The following is a 16,848-nucleotide window of genomic DNA, read 5'->3' on the forward strand; positions in this document are numbered from 1 at the left end:
AAAAGTTTGAAAAAGCTAAACACAAATAACGGTGCAAATTTGCCAACTGCTTGGTTGGTAATAAACTTGCTTAGGAATCTGTGACTATGCTTGATCAATCTTAGCTCTGGACAGATGAGGCTGTCAAATCATTCCCCCTTTCTTTTTTTTTTTTAAAGATTTTATTTATTTTTTTCTCCCCAAAGCCCCAGTAGATAGTTGTATGTCATAGCTGCACATCCTTTTAGTTGCTGTATGTGGGACTCGGCCTCAGGATGGACGGAGAAGTGGTGCCTCGGTGCGCGCCCGGGATCCGAACCCGGGCCACCAGCATCGGAGCGCGCGCACTTAACCACCAAGCCACGGGGCCGGCCCGCATTCCCCCTTTCTAATGGTGGATTACCTTCCCGTAAACACGCTGGAGCTTATAAAACAGACAATAAAGAAATGAGCAATTATATAATGTGTCAGGTGGTGGTAAGGGCTGTGAAGAAAAATAAAGCAGAGTAAAGGGGGCCAGCCCTGGTGGCCTAGTGGTTAAGTTCGGCATGCTCCACTTTGGTGGCCTGGGTTTGGTTCCTGGGCACAGACCTACAACACTCATTTGTCAGTGGCCATGCTGTGGCGGCGGCTCACATACAAAAAGAGGAAGATTGGCAGCAGATGTTAGCTCAGGGTGACTTCCTCAGCAAAACAAAAAACAAAAAACAAAGTAAAGGGACAGAGATGGATGGACAAGTCAGGGATTGGTGTCTTATGTACAGTGATTATAGAAGGCTCCTGACAAAGTGATATTTGAGTAAAGACCTGAAAGAAGTGAGGAATGAGCCCACAGAGATCTGAGGGGAAGAACATTCCAAGCAGAGGGAACAGTAAATGCAAAGGCTCTGAGCAGGAGCATGCCCAGCATAGTTGAGGAGCAGTAAGGAGGCCTGGGCATGCCTGGAGCAAGCTGGGTGACAAGGAGAGGTGTGGGAGACAGAGGCAGTCTTTACCAGGCAGGCTGTGGTAAAGACTCGATTTTATGCTGTATGGCTTGGGATGGTGTTGAAGGGTTTTGAGGAGAGGAGGAACATGATCTGATGGATGTTTTAAAAGCAGCACCTTGCTGCTCTGTTGAGAATGAATAATAGAGGCAAGGGTGGAAGCCAGGAGACCAGTCAACAGGCTTTTGTGGGACTCCAGGAGAAAGACGATGATGGTTGGAGGTGGTGAGAAATGGTTGGGTTTGGGATATTTTGAGGGTAGATTCACAGGATTTGCTTATGGATTAGAAGAAGGATATGAAGGAAAGAGAGGACTCAAGGATGCCAAGATTTGGCCTGAGCAACTGGAAGAGTGGAGTTGTCGTTACTGAAATGAGGAAGACTATAGGAGGAAATCAGGAGTTAGATTTTGGACATAATTAGGTTTGAGATACTTAATCAAGTCCAGAGTCGCAGAGATGCCAATTAATTAATAATTTAGTGAGTGCCTATTGAGGAGGCTTATGAAATAGGAGAAGAGAGAACCTTTTACTGAAATAACTACAGTAAATGTAGAATATTATGCCACGAAGAGGAAGAAGTGAAACTAGAGGGAGCATTAGGGAGTGTGAGGTGACTTCTGATGAGGGCAGTCGGACAAAACCCTTCTCCCTTCCTTACCTCTGGGAATCCTGTGCCCTTGATGAGCCTTCAGTGGCACCCACAGATGGGTGGCTGCGGGTGTTTTCAGTGGGTTGTGTGTGGGGACACTCAAGAGCAAGGTCTAGGCCTTCCCTTTTTCCTCAGTGCCAGACGTAAGTCTTGGTGTTTGGTAAATGTTTGATGGATGAACTTCTCCTTTCTGAGCCTCAGTTCTCCATGTGTAAAATGAAGAGGTTGACCTAGACCAGTGCACTGGAATCAACTGGGAAGCTTTAAAGAAAAATGCGGGGATCCATCCCAGACCTATTGAATCAGAATTTTCATGGTGGGAGCCTGGGCGTCTGTTTTAAAGTCACTCTGTGGGGCTGGCCCAGTGGCGCAGTAGTTAAGTGTGCGCGCTCCACTTCAGCAGCCCAGGGTTCGCAGGTTCGGATCCTGGGCACGCACCAACGCACCACTTGTCAAGCCATGCTGTGGCAGCGTCCCATATAAAGTAGAGAAAGATGGGCACGGATGTTAGCCCAGGGTCAATCTTCCTCGGCAAAAAGAGGAGGATTGGCATGGATGTTAGCTCAGGGCTGATCTTCCTCACACACACACACACACAAAAGTTACTCCCTGTGCTGCTCTTTTGCAGGCAGTCCAGCAGCAGTCTGCAGACAGGCATTTGGAAGCCACTGGACCAGATCATTTCTGAGGTCCCCTTCAGCTCTAACATCCTGTGAGTCTTGTTAGAATGCTTGCAATGTAATTCTGTTCTTGGGAAATGGGATTTTTGATTGGAGTGGAAGGGCCTGGAGAGGGGAGAGGAGAAGCTGCCTCTGGGTGGAGGGCGCCTTGGGCAGGGCAGGCAGGGGCATGGGCATCAGCCAGGGGTCTGGAGAAGCATTGAGGAAGGGTTCTGGGAGGGATGGGAGCAGTGATAGCTCCCTTGCCACTGGGAGCCGGTGTGTTAGGTCCTAGAAGTAGAGGTAAAGGACATGACTCCAATTTTGGAGAGGCTCAGACTAATGAGAGAACTCAGCATCTCAGCCCACTGTGGGAAGTGCTGCCATAGAGGAAGGCAGTCCTGGGTGTTAGGAGAAAATGGTGGAGGAGGGCAGAAGCCCAGTGTTGCAGCCCTCAGAGAAAGCATCCTGGAGGAGGGGACACTGAAGCAGAAGCGTGTGGATGAGGAGCTCTCAGGCAGATTTGTGTTTGGTGCCAGAGTGGGGTGGGGCATCATTCTCTAGTTAGGGGGAACAGCTCAGGCCCTGACACAGGGGCATGAGAAAGTGTGGGAGAACCACCAACGAATGAAAGGTACCCTGGGAAGTGGCTGGAGAGGTGGACAGAGACCAGGTGGGAATGGATCCTCCAAGCTGAGTGAAGAATTTGAGCTCTATCCTGAAGGTGATGGGGATTTTGAACAGGGACATCTCTGTGATCAGATATGTGTTTTACAGCAACCGTTCTGGCAAAGTGTGCATTGGAGGGGCTAAGACTAAGATAGAGGAAAAGACAAGTAGAAAGATTTATTTTTTCATCTGGGTCCATTAGAGTACCTGTTTTCTTTATACTGCTGAGAATCTCTTTGGGCTGTTTTTTTTTTTCGGTGAGGAAGGTTGGTCCTCAGCTAACATCTGTGCCCATCTTCCTCCATTTTGTATGTGGGTCAGCACCACAGCATTGCTTGATGAGTGATTTAGGTCCACACCTGGGATCTGAACTCAGGAACCCCGGGCCACCGAAGTGGAGTGTGCTGAACTTAACCACTATGCCACCAGGCCAGTCCCATCTCTTTGGGCTGTTTTTTTGCTAATGATTAGAATACAAGGTGTCTCATGATATGAAACACTGGCCACCGACCAACTCAGGACGTCTGTGATTTGGGGTCACGTAGACCTATAAGCAGGCCTCAGATGTGTGTTCAGGAGGGCAGCAATGTATGGTAAGGAGTCTACTTTTCCACTTTAGGAGTTAAGTTTTATGTAGAAATCCAGTAGCTCTAGGTTAATTTGCCCAGCCATTGCAGCCCAGCCTGTTCAAGGACTTGAGATCCTTCCTGGGCAAGGTCTTCACACAGGTAATTGGTGACAGCATAGGCGTGAAATTCAGTTCTTGTGGTTCACAATTTCTCGTTCTTTTAGCTCTACCATTCCCAGTCTGGGGCTTCAGTCTGGGTTCAGGAACGTGGGACTCTTTTTTTTTTTTTCTGTTTCCTTTGATCTGGCTAAAGTTTCACTGAGCTCCCTTCTCTGCCACCAATGGAAGCAGTGTTTCTCTCTGATCAATATTGCAGCCAGAGTCCAGACTAGAGCTCCTGCAGGTCACGGGAAGAGCAGCTTACCCTCAAGCTTGCTTGCTAATTCTCTTTTTCCTCTTGCCTACCTTCCAGTACGGGTGCAAAAGGAGAAGTTCCCCTACCTGGCAACCAACTCAAGTCCTTTCTTCTGGTGTCCGCTTCTGCTCAGTAATTCTCTCTCTCTTTCTCTCTCTCTCTCTCTCACATACACTCACACTCACTCACACACACACACACACACACACACACACACACAGCTTGAGTTATTCTTTGCTCTCTTGTCTCCTGGGATGCTCCTTCTTCTAAAATAGAAAGCTGAGGGTAACTTTCATTTACCTATTTTTAAACTCTTAACCATTATAACAGTAATATCAATATGTAAGCCATATTCAGTCATGTGGGGGAGCAGGTAAAGAGTTCATCAGCAGGTTGTAAAATATACATACTATACATCTTTCCGTCTAATCCTCGTCCAACAAACAATGGCAAATTCAAAGAAACTTGGTTTTGTGGTCTCATAGTCCAGTGTTCCTTAAATCATGCTGCCTTTACTTTCTTTTTTTTTTGTGAGGAAGATCAGCCCTGAGCTAACATCCTGCTGAATCCTTTTTTTTTTTTTTTTTGCTGAGGAAGACTGGTTCTGAGCTAACATCTATTGCCAATCCTCTTTCTTTTTTTTTTCCCCAAAGCCCTAGTAGATAGTTGTATGTCATAGTTGCACATCCTTCTAGTTGCTGTATGTGGGACGTGGCCTCAGCATGGCCGGGCAAGCAGTGCGTCGGTGCGTGCCCGGGATCCGAACCCTGGCCACCAGTAGTGGAGCCCGCGCACTTAACCGCTAAGCCACGGGGCCGGCCCTTCACTTTCATTTTATAAATCTATATCATGTAATTTGCTTCCTTGTCTCATTAAACAGAATATACTGAATAGAGATCAGATTTTTCTTAATGCTTTTGGAGTGCCTCTGCCCCCTTAATGTCCTGTTACCGAACTTCTATCAATCTACCTTTACTGAACTTAACATTGTTAAGAAAAACAGATGACTGAGTTTAATGTTATTTGAAATTCAAAGACTTTGACGCTGAGGGAAAGCTCATGGATTTAGTGACAATTCTTTGTTTTTAGTTCCTCAGAGCCTTTTTTAAATTTCTAGATTTGAATAAATGTGGACATTACTATGTTTATATATTTTACCTCTAACATCTTCAGTATATTTTCTGATTGATGGATAAAGTCATCTTTTGTCTACATCTTTTATTTCAAACTTCAAAATGCTGCCCTCTGCTGTCTAATATTTTGAGGTTTGATGAACAAACCTAGACTCCAACTATGCTTCCTCTTTCTCCTAAACCTTCATCTCTCCAGAAGAAAATAGAGTTCTAATTTTTGGGCTCTTGTTAGAAAGCCCTTCTGTCTACTTTATAACTTCAGTCTCATTTCTCAGGACCTCTTCCAACTCGGGTATGTCTTTCTTCAGGCATGGGGACCAAAACTGCACAGCACATCTAGCTGTGGACACTGAGTGGTTTTGAATACAGGCAGGGTCACAAGTTTTATTTTGTTTTGAGTGTCCTTTCTGGTAATGCCTAGTGTTTTCTGGGCCTTTTGTAATGATAACATGCAACATGGTGTCTTAAGGGAACAGTCTAAGCTGAAGCCTCTTTATTGAACAGTTTAGCTTAGAACCCCTTATTCTAAACTGTAATTGGAGTTGCTTTTCCCTGAATGTTCCTTCACATTTGCCTTCACTGATACTCCTTTGCCATAATTTTTTCTGTTTACACAGCGTCATGAGAACTTGCCTTTTAATTTCTCATTTTGATTTCTGGAACAGCTTTAAGGCCATTTGCAATCTTGAAATTTTCAGTTCATTGCTTCAACAAATATTTATTGAGTACCCTAATGGAGAATGCAGTGATGAATGAGACAGATAAGCCTCTTCCCTCATAAGCTTACAGCCCAATGTTCTTCTGCTAGATCATTGGTTCCCAAAGCATTTTGAGTATGAGACCTCCGTTTTAAATTAATTTTTTTCATGGGCTCTCCTCATTCAGTAGTGGTATTTTTTAAAAAAATTTAACTATTTTATTGAGGTTATATTGGTTTATAACATTGTGTAATTTCAGGTGTACATTATTATATATTAGTTTCTTTATAGACCAGTAGTGGTATTTTTAATGGCTGGTCATTGGGAACACATATGTGGATATGAAGTTGGATCCCCTGTGGGTTGGGAACTACCATTCTAGGTAATTTATGAAAGCATTAAGCTCCAGTACAGAAATGGTCAATGTGTTAAAAACTACAGTGTTCATGGTTCCCCATAAATGACAATCACATTAAAGACACACACACACACACACACACACACACACACAACATACATGCACCCAAGTTCTATGGAATTTAGGTTTTTGTTGTTGTTTGGTGGAATTTTGGGATTTAAAGTCTATAGAGAGCCAGCTCCCTGTCTTAGCGGTTAAGTGTGTGCACTCTGCTGCTGGCGGCCCGGGTTCAGATCCTGGGCACGCACCAACGCACCACTTCTCTGGCCATGCTGAGGCCGTTTCCCACATACAGCAACTAGAAGGATGTGCAGCTATGACATACAACTATCTACTGGGGCTTTGGGGGAAAAATAAATAAATGAATAAAATTATAAAGTCTATAGAAGTCTGCCTACTAGTTCTGCCGTAATCGTATTGTTTTTGCCTCAGAGAATCCTAATAGGCTAATTAGGCCTGATGAGGGCCTTTCAAAGTTAAGATGTTCCCTCCCCCGCACCCAGTTGATATGTTTACTTAAGTGTTTGGTAAAATTTGCTGGGCACCTAAGTAGACCCTATAATAAAAAATGGGAATTTATAATCACTTTTGTTTTTAGTTTCCAGATTTTCCCTGAATAGAAACTTATCCTGAGAGAGGATATAGTGTCAATCTGCCAGTCTTGGGGTTGTTCTTCACCCCCAAGGGGGTTGCACATATTGTAGCATGGTTCCACTGTCTCACCTTTGAGTGAAATTTGCTCAGTCTAGGCCCCACAGAACTGGGGAGCCAGCTTTGCCTGTTGACTAGGCCGCTCTAGATCACTCAGTGAGCTCACCATGCCTGGGTCTAGCTTGTTCAGATGCTTCAGGGTGAGCCCTGCTCATGTTGGCCCTGGATGTTGGGTAGGGGTCGTCACCAGGCTGTGGGCCCTGAGTACTGCCCCCAGGCAAGGGAGGCGGCTGTCTGTGGTTTGCTCGGCCCAACTTTGGCGTGCTGCTTGCAACAGATTGGAGACACTGGTGTATGTTGAAGCTTTTTATTCTAACTACACCCTTTATTTTAATTAAGTTACTTCACTGATTTTCTAGCTGGCAGTCCCCTGCTGAGTCATGCCAGATGTGCTTTAAGAATTTTATATTAATGATTTTAGAGTCCTCTGTAAGAAGTGCCTCAAATTTTTTGACCTGCTTAATTTCTTCTTTTTTGTATCTTAAAAACATAGTTTAGGGGCCTGCCCGCTGGCGTAGCGGTTGAGTGTGTGCGCTCCGATTCGGTGGCCTGGGGTTCACAGGTTCGGATCCCAGGCGTGCACCGAGGCACCACTTGTCAAGCCATGCTGTGGCGGCATCTCATATAAAGTAGAAGAAGATGGGCATGGATGTTAGCTCAGGGCTAATCTTCCTCACACACACAAAAATATACATATGTAGTTTAATAAAACTATATAGGCAATACAATTTGAAATAAATAGTTTGAGTAAACAATTTGAAATGCAGATAAATCAAAGAAAGAAAATAATTCCATCATCTATTGAGAGACTTTTAACATTTTGGAGTATTCCTCTAAGCCTTTTTCATAAAAACTGAATATATTTTAAAATTTTTGTTTTAAATAGAGATTGTATTGTATATATACTTTAGTATCCTTTTTTTTTATCATTTTATATTGGGATTATTTCTTGTAGCCTCAAATATTGATCTGTAATGATACCTAGTTTTTTTTTTTTTTTTGGTGAGGAAGATCAGCCCTGAGCCAACATCCGATGCCAGTCCTCCTCTTTTTTCTGAGAAAGACTGGCCCTGAGCTAACATCCATGCCCATCTTCCTCTACTCTACATGGGCTGCTGCCACAGCATGGCTCAACAAGCAGTGCGTCGGTGCGCACCCGGGATCCGAACTGGTGAACCCTGGGCCACCACAGTGGAGCGCACGCACTTAACCGCTTGCGCCACCGGGCTGGCCCCAATGCCTAGTTTTTAATCGTGTTAATATACCGTAATTTATTGAACCAATTTCCTATTGTTGGAAATTTAGATTGTCTCTCATTTTTTGTTATAAAATAGTTTTGTTGTAAATAATTCTGTAATGATTGTCTTTGTCATGTCTCTTTGTCTCTATTTCGTTAGGATAAATTGCTGGAAGTGGAATTATTGGACCTTATATATGTATTGCTAAATTGCTCTTTAGACAAGTTACATCAATTTATTCTACCTTCAAAATTATTTTGCCACATCTCTGCCAATACTGGGGATTATTATTTTTTGAAAACCTTAGTCAATTTGATAATCCAAAAATGTTTCTCATTATTTTGATTTGTATTTCTCTAATTTCTTGTGAGGTTGCAACTCTTTTTATGTATTTTTTTTTTCCCTTTTTCTCCCCAAAGCCCCAGTATATAGTTGTACGTCATAGTTGCACATCCTTCTAGTTGTTGTATGTGGGACGCCGCCTCAGCATGGCTGGACAAGCAGTGCGTTGGTGCGCGCACTTAACTGCTAAGCCATGGGGCCGGCCCCCTCTTTTTATGTATTGATTGTCCATTTGTGTTTCTTCTTTTTTTAATTGCGTGCTCATCACTTTTACTCATTTTTCTAATGTTGCTTATCTTTTACTTACTGCTATGTAAGGACGTTTTGTATATTAATAAAGATATTAATGATAGTAACTATCATATGTTGCAAATATTCCTTTTTTTTTTTTTTGTGAGGAAGATTAGCCCTGAGCTAACATCTGTCACCAATCTTTCTCTTTTTGCTGAGGAAGATTGGCCCTGGGCTAACATCTCTGCCCATGTTCTTCTACTTTATATGGGACACCGCCACAGCATGGCTTGACAGACAGTGCCTTGGTGCGCTCCTGGGATCTGACCTGCGAACCCCAGGCTGCTGCAGCGGAGCGCGCATTTAACCTCCATGCCACCCGACTGGCCCCCTTTCTTTTTCAGGAAGATTGGCCCTGAGCTAACATCTGTTGCCAACCTTACTCTTTTTCGTTTTCTTTTTTTTTTTCCCCCTCTGCAAAGCCCCAGTACATAGTTGTGTATCATAGTTGTAGAGTTGTAGCTCTTCTATGTGGGACACCTCCTCAGCATGGCTTGATGAGCAGTGAGTAGGTCTGCACCCAGGATCCAAACCGGCGAACCCTGGGCCACCTAAGTGGAACTTGTGAACTTAACCGCTATGCTGCTGGGCTGGCCTTTGCAAATATTCCTTTTGATTTGTTGTTTGCCTTTTAACTTTGTGCTGGCAGGTTTTTGATGAATAGAACTTTTTATTGGTAGTCTTTTTCTTTACAGTTTCTTCCTTTGCTTTTATAATGGGCATTTTGATTAATTTCTACTTTCTACTTATAAACAATGTGATACTTACTTTAGAGTAAGGTTTGAAGAAATACAAACATGTAGGTACAGTATGAGTCCCTTATTCGCTGTTACCAATTGCTGCCTTTTTTGGTTTTCCTTACTAGGGCTAAATAGAAAACAGAACTTGATCTTTGGCATTTAAAAGCGTCAGCTTTGGTATTTAAATCCAAAGGTTATAAAGATTTTTCTTTCTGCTGATGTTGAGCTGCCACACTATTTACTAGCTCTGATTTTCCTAGCAAGAGATCCCTTATCTTACCTCTGACCATCCTCAGCCAATCCCTAGATTTCTCTGTGTAGAGAACATTACGTTCTTCTGAGGTAGTCTCTCTCTGCTTCAAGCCCCTGTGACTTGAGTTAGACAATAGTAGGCTCCCCGCTAATCCTTGCACACACCATCCACTACTACCCCTCCTCCCTGTGTGCTTTTCCCAGCTCCTTAAAAAGACCGATCTAGGGGTCAGGCCCATGGCCTAGTGGTTAAGTTTGGCATGCTCCGCTTTGGCAGCCCGGGTTTGCGGGTTTGGATCCTGGGCATGGACCTACACCACTTGTCAGCCATGCTGTGGTGGTGACCCACATAGAAAATAGAGAAAGATTGGCACAGATGTTAGCTCAGGGCTAATCTTCCTCAAGCAAAAAAAAATTTAAAAAGACCAATCTATTCTGCCCTTCTCCCTCAATCTTTTTTTTCCTAGACAGTTAAAAAAAAGGGAGGGGGTGGTTTGCTTATAAAGCGAATATCACATAGGTGTTTCCTTATAGTGAGGGTCAGCCTGCATATTAGTTCACTTGGTGTGGGGATGCTGAGTGCCTTCACTGATGTCGGGTATATTCCTCTTGTTCATGGGCTCCAATACTTCCTGTTTCAGGAGATAGTATCATTTGTTTTCAGAAACTTTACATCTCATCTCAGTGAAATATTCTGCCAACCCATATTTAGTTTAGATAATTGGTATTTCACTTTATTATTATCTACCATAATTAGATATCTTTCTAATGGGTGGTATTTTTCACTTTCTGTGAGAACTCTTAAGCGGGCAATTATGTTTTGTTGGAGGTTGGGAGAGGGGCAAGAAACCAAACCTGCAAACCTGTTGATCCCGTGGGTTGGTAACAGATATACCTCTGCCACGCCACCTGCTGCCATGTGGTTCTAAGTGGTTTTTCTTCTTTATTTTCCCTTTTTAAAATTATAAAAGCAATCTATCAGCACAAAAAGAGTTTTGAAAAAATAACCCACCAGTAATCCCACCATCCTGCATAGTTATTTTTCTCTTTCTTTTAATCTTGGCTCAAATGCATACTTAGTTTTACATTGTTATAATCATAGTCTGATAACATTTTTGTATTTTTTTTTAACTTAGTACTATAAGTAATTTTCCATGTTGCTCTGTAGATTTCATGATTAGGGTTTTTAGTGACTGCATAATAGTCTATCAATTATTTAACCATTCCCTGTTCTTGCACATTTAGATTCTTCTTGTGTGTGTGCGTCTCTCTTTTGTGTAGTTTTAATAATGCTGTATACTTTTACATATAGCTTTTAGAAATTTTTGTTCTTAGGGTAAATTTATGGCAGTGGGGGTCCCTGGACCCAAGGTTTTGCCACTTATCTGGTTCTGCGCAGCTGCCATACTGCTTTCTGAAAGAGTCATGTTATCTGCGTCCAGAAAGGTTTTCAGTATAAACATGGTATAAGAAATGTGTAAGCCAGTAAGGCTCTGGGATGGTTAAGCAGGTGCAGGGTTTATGGGCTGAACAAAGGAGATGGTGGGGTTTTTCTTTCTCTTTCCAGCAGGTTTGAGCCAGCTAGCTTCATGTTTCCTCTAAGTGTGAGTGTTATAGTAATTTCCTAATGGAAGGCCTCTTTCCTAGATGGGTTTCCTCTGTCGCAGTAGTTCTGTAGCTCTGCCTCTCCAGATCATGAAGGAAACAGGTGGATTTTCTTTTCTTTGTGTACTAAGTTAAAATAAAACTTAGGGCTTCCCCAAAACTGTTCCCTAACCAATTTGAAAGCTATGTGGTGCTTTGGTAGTCACCCTGCCCCCAAGTGTAGTGATCCATTCACCAACCAATGACAGTTTTAGGGTAAAAATTAAAGAATCAAGTAGATACTGCCTAGAGAAAAAAGTACTTGGGGATGATAATTTTCTAGAGTTTATTTATGAGACAGCATAAATCATGGCAATAGCAAATCATTTGGATTTGATTGAGTTCATGCAGCAAAAAACCAAAGTTATACAAAATTAATGATTACTAAGAGTAGATTAGCAGGGGCTGGCCTGGTAGTGTAGTGGTTAAGTTTGCGTGCTCCGCTTTGGCGGCCCAGGGATTGCAAGTTTGAATACCAGGCGTGGACGTGTGTGCTGCTCATCAAGCCATGCTGTGGCGGCATCCCATATACAAAATAGAGGAAGATGGGCATGGATCTTAGCTCAGGGCTAATCTTCCTCACCAAAAAAAAAAAGAGTAAATTAGCAGAAGTTATAGCCAAGTCTCATATATGAATCAGAAGTTTTCTAAAGAAGGGAGGTGTTGAGCCATGCAGTTTTTTTTTAAAGGGCTGAGTGATTGGTTTTTTGCTAGTGCATGTGTTAATGGAACAATGATATTCTCTGAGAAATCGAGGGCATATGATATGAGTATACCCTCTTTTTGGCTATGCAGCCAGCCAGAAATTTCCAGGTATTGAGGTTTAGGGCCTGCCAGGTAGGCTTGTCACTTCATATAAACTTCTCTTTCCACCTCTCCCCCAACATATCCAGTATTTTAGAGACCTGTTGGGGTAAAACTCAGGTGTATGACTTCCCATAGTATGGGTTTGTGCGTGGGTGTTCGGGCTGTGTGTTTGTGTCAGTGTGATGGGTGTGTGATGAAGATGATGCAGGGCAGAGTCTAGTAGGATCCTGGTGATCGCTGATTCAGTTCTCTGTTTCTGTTATAGCCCTTGCCAGCACCCAGCCATGGGGGATATGAAAACTCCAGACTTTGATGACCTTCTGGCTGCCTTTGACATCCCAGACCCCACCAGCCTTGATGCCAAGGAGGCCATCCAGACCCCCAGTGAAGAGAATGAGAGTCCCCTCAAACCGGCAGGCATGTGTATGGATGAGAGTGTGTCCTTGTCTCACTCAGGATCAACTTCAGATGTCCCGGCTGTGAGCGTTATTGTCAAGAACACCAGCCGCCAGGAGTCATTTGAAGCAGAGAAAGACCACATTGCTCCCAGCCTCCTACATAATGGATTTCGGGGCTCAGATCTGCCTCCAGATCCCCACAACCTGGGCCACAACTGTGGGAAGTTTGATTCCACTTTCATGAATGGAGACAGTGCCAGGAGTTTCCCTGGCAAGCTGGAGCCTTCCAAGTCAGAGCCGTTACCAACCTTTAATCAGTTCAGTCCGATCTCCAGTCCAGAACCTGAGGATGCCATCAAAGATAATGGGTTTGGGATGAAGCCCAAGCACTCTGACGGTTATTTCCCACCCCCTCCTGGGTGCGGGCCTGTTGGGGCCCCAGTCCTGGAGGCTCTGTCTAAGTTTCCAGTCCCGGAGCTGCATATGTTTGATCACTTTTGTAAGAAAGAACCCAAGCCAGAACCTCTGCCCTTGGGGAGTCAGCAGGAAGATGAGCAAGGTGGGCAGAAGGCAGTAGAACCTCACAAGGAGCTGGATGCCAGTCGATTCTTTGGGGAAGCTTTGGAGTTCAACAGCCACCCCAGCAACAGTATTGGAGAGCCCAAGGGGCTTGCCCCCGAGCTTAGTACCTGCTCATCAGTCCCTCCTAGGCAGCGTCTTAAGCCAGCTCATTCCAAGCTGTCCTCTTGTGTTGCAGCCTTGGTGGCCCTGCAGGCCAAAAGAGTGGCCAGTGTCACCAAGGAGGATCAGCCTGGCCACACAAAGGATCCCTCAGGGCCCACGAAAGAGGGCTCCAAAGGCAGCCCCAAAATGCCCAAGTCACCAAAGAGTCCCCGGAGCCCTCTGGAGGCCACTAGAAAAAGTATCAAGCCATCGGACAGCCCTCGGAGCATCTGCAGTGACAGCAGCAGCAAAGGCTCCCCTTCTGTGGCTGCCAGCTCCCCACCAGCAATTCCCAAAGTCAGAATCAAAACCATTAAGACATCATCTGGGGAAATCAAACGAACCGTCACGAGGATCCTGCCAGACCCTGATGATCCCAGTAAGTCCCCTGTTGGGTCACCTCTAGGAAGCGCCATTGCCGAGGCCCCAAGCGAGGTGCCGGAGCATGAGGTCACTGCCTTGCCTGCAGCGGAGCACTTTCCTGAGGCGGGCACAGATTCAAGGAGCCCCCAGGATGACAGGAAAGGGGATGAGAGCATGACGAAGGCCAGGGAATCTTCATCTCCCTGTTGCAGCCCTAGGTCCCGGGTCCCCAAGGGGGCTGCCCCAGGCTCACAGATGGGCAAGAGGCAACAACAGACCACAGCACTGCAGGTGTCTGCCCTGGCCCCTGCCAACCTCCTGCCCAAAGCCGTGCACCTGGCCAACCTGAACCTGGTCCCCCACAGTGTCGCCGCCTCAGTGACAGCCAAGTCCTCAGCGCAGAGGCGGAGCCAGCCACAGCTTACGCAGATGTCGGTGCCCTTGGTCCACCAGGTGAAAAAGGCCGCCCCGCTGGTTGTGGAGGTCTTCAACAAGGTCCTCCACAGCTCCAACCCTGTGCCCCTCTACGCGCCAAATCTCAGCCCACCTGCGGACAGTAGGATCCACGTGCCGGCAAGTGGATACTGCTGCCTGGAGTGTGGGGATGCGTTTGCCTTAGAGAAGAGCCTGAGCCAGCACTACAGCCGGCGGAGCGTCCACATTGAGGTGCTGTGCACACTGTGCTCACAGACGCTGCTCTTCTTCAACAAGTGCAGTCTGCTCCGGCACGCCCGAGACCACAAGAGCAAGGGGCTTGTCATGCAGTGCTCTCAGCTGCTCGTGAAGCCCATCTCTGCGGACCAAATGTTCGTGTCTGCCCCCGCGAACTCCACGGCACCAGCAACCCCGGCTGCCCCTTCCTCCCCCAAACATGGCCTCGCTTCAGGCAGTGCCAGCCCTCCCCCTCCAGCTTTGCCGCTCTACCCAGACCCCGTGAGGCTCATCCGGCACAGTATCAAGTGTCTCGAATGTCACAAGCAGATGCGTGACTACATGGCTATGGCTGCACATTTCCAGAGGACAACAGAGGAAACCGAGGGGCTGGTAAGCAGACTCTGTCTGTGATTTGTGTCAGGTCCCTGGTGCACATGGGCTCCATGATTGGGCACAGAGAGAAAAGCTCATTGATGTGGGGGCAGTAGTGGCATCTTACGAGTCTTAGAAGAGGACATCTGGCTTGATGGTTAGTGGCCCACCTGAATATATCGTGCTTGGTGCTTATTGGGGAAAGTGTTCTGCCCACAACTGGGGTAGACTCTGAAGATTTAGCGAGTGTATTTATGGACGCTTACTCCCACCCCAGTGGGCTGTCAGGGCCCATTGTCAGGCGTGGGCTAGGTCTCTACAGGAGGGTCCCCTGGTCTCGGGCAGCTGTCAGCAGTCTTTGCACGTGTCCGGAGAACTGAGGGCCAGGGGTAGGTGTGTCGCCGCCCCACGCCTCGGTCTATACTTCTAAGAAGCATGTCTCCTTAGAAGGTTGTTCTGCCCCATGGTGGACACAGCTGTTTTTGCAGAATCCCGTAGGGGAAACTGCAGTAGGGCGAGTAGCAGGACTGATGTGGAAGGAAAGCGAGTAGACCGACATGTGGACCTTGTGGCAGAGCCTTTTGGGGCCTTTCTTTCAGCTGTGTTCTTAACCACTCCAGGAAAGCAGCTATGCTTATCTGCTTGTCTGAGTCTTGGCTGTGCCTGATGAGGTCTGGTTTTTTTAAGAAAGGCCTTCAGTGCTGAAAATACCCATTCCACCCTCTTTGTCAGCTATTGTCTGTATCAGTAAGGTCTTATGAAGAAGCAGGCCTCCAGATGTGCCTCCAGAAGGCTCTTTTCTTCCTCCTCCAGGTGGTTCCCACGCCTTAGCCAAGGCCACGCCCTCACCGAGCCTCTCTAAACCAGGGCTACAGAGGACTGAGAGGAAAGCAAAACAGTTGTTTTTATTTCCGTTCAGCAGGGGCCTGCACCTCCGTGGGTGGCTGATGAGCTTTGCACAAGTGTTCCAGGTGCCCACTGTGTGCACGGAGACTGTCGAATGCAGGGCTGCCAGAGGAGGGAGTTGCACTGTTCTTCCAGGAGCTCGCTATGGCTCAGCAAGGGCAGGCCTCACCACCTGAACAGCTAGAGTGTGTGGCAGACTAAAATTGGGGCTGAAAGAAGCTTATAAACATAGTTGCACAGAGTGCCTCAGAGGGACTAATGCATCATGACTCCAGGTGTAGGGAAGGTGCTTGTGTGGACATGACATTTAAGTTGGACCTGCAAGGGTGAGTTTGGAGGAGGGAGAGGGGCAAGGGTGTTCCAGGTATAGGGAACAAAGGTTTGTGCAAGTGCAAAGTGCATTTGAGGAACAAGGAGTTGTTGGGAGTGACGTCAGCCTTGGGAGTGTTGGGGTAGAGACACGAGGTGGAATTTGGTGAGCAGCCCCCAAAAAGGGCCAGCAAGATGCCATAGGGCCACTGTTACCTCTCATCTTTACCTTCTCTGTTTTAGTTTGCATTTTCTTTGTGGTGAGTCAGGTGGAGTGTGGCCATCCTAGGCCCTTTCTTCAGGGGCTTCGGCTACTCTTGCTGTACCAGGATGGTTGACCTGGGCCAGGATGACTTCCTCTGAGGCATGTGATGAGAACCATTGCCAGTGGAGGTCTGATGCCCAGCCTGGGCCTGTGGTATTTTCCCACACTGTTCCTCGCCTGCTTTCTAAAGTCTGAGCAGGCAGAGGTCTGGGTGTAGGATCCCAGGCTGGCACTCTTCTTATCCTGCATCTCTTTGTGTCTTTCTCCTCTGGTGGGAACCGGAGAGAAAGGCCCGCCAGACAGTAAGGGAGGGAGAGCCCAGGAAGGCTGGCAGCCTTCTCTCAGTCTTGTTCGAATCCCTCACAAAATCTCCTGCCAATAAATGTGGCCTCCGAGTCTCCGAGAAAGGGTAAGGCTTGAGCTCTGGGATCAAAACCTAACCTTGATGGCTGTTGAGCTTGGGTTTCCTGAGACAGTACCCAGGCTTCAGGCCATGTCGAGGGCAGTGGGGGGACGGATGGGGTGGGGTTGGGCTCCACTCTAGAGTAGGGATTGCAGGACAGCCTCTTTGGGCGTTCCTCCTCCTTCCTGGTAGTCTGCCCCTGAACCGCATCTGCCTCCCTCTGCAGGGGCTGGAGAGGTCCTTCCTCTTGCATT

General features: G+C 46.3%; 1 protein-coding gene across 7 annotated transcripts in view; it reads left to right on the forward strand.

Moving 5' to 3' along the window:
* ZNF592 (zinc finger protein 592) overlaps nt 1-16,848 on the forward strand; it is a 47,376-nt gene that overhangs the window by 13,607 nt on the left and 16,921 nt on the right. For 5 of the 7 annotated variants that reach the window (XM_058542520.1, XM_058542521.1, XM_058542519.1 and 2 more), the window contains 2 exons: nt 2,245-2,328; nt 12,467-14,729. In XM_058542520.1, the coding sequence (XP_058398503.1) occupies nt 12,486-14,729 (2,244 nt within the window). In that variant the 5' untranslated portion in view covers nt 2,245-2,328; nt 12,467-12,485. The remainder of the gene's footprint in view (nt 1-2,244; nt 2,329-12,466; nt 14,730-16,848) is intronic. The other 2 variants (XM_058542523.1, XM_058542524.1) reach the window with 1 other exon arrangement.

The sequence above is a fragment of the Diceros bicornis genome, chromosome 5 (assembly GCF_020826845.1).
Source record: "Diceros bicornis minor isolate mBicDic1 chromosome 5, mDicBic1.mat.cur, whole genome shotgun sequence".
Taxonomy (NCBI): domain Eukaryota; kingdom Metazoa; phylum Chordata; class Mammalia; order Perissodactyla; family Rhinocerotidae; genus Diceros; species Diceros bicornis.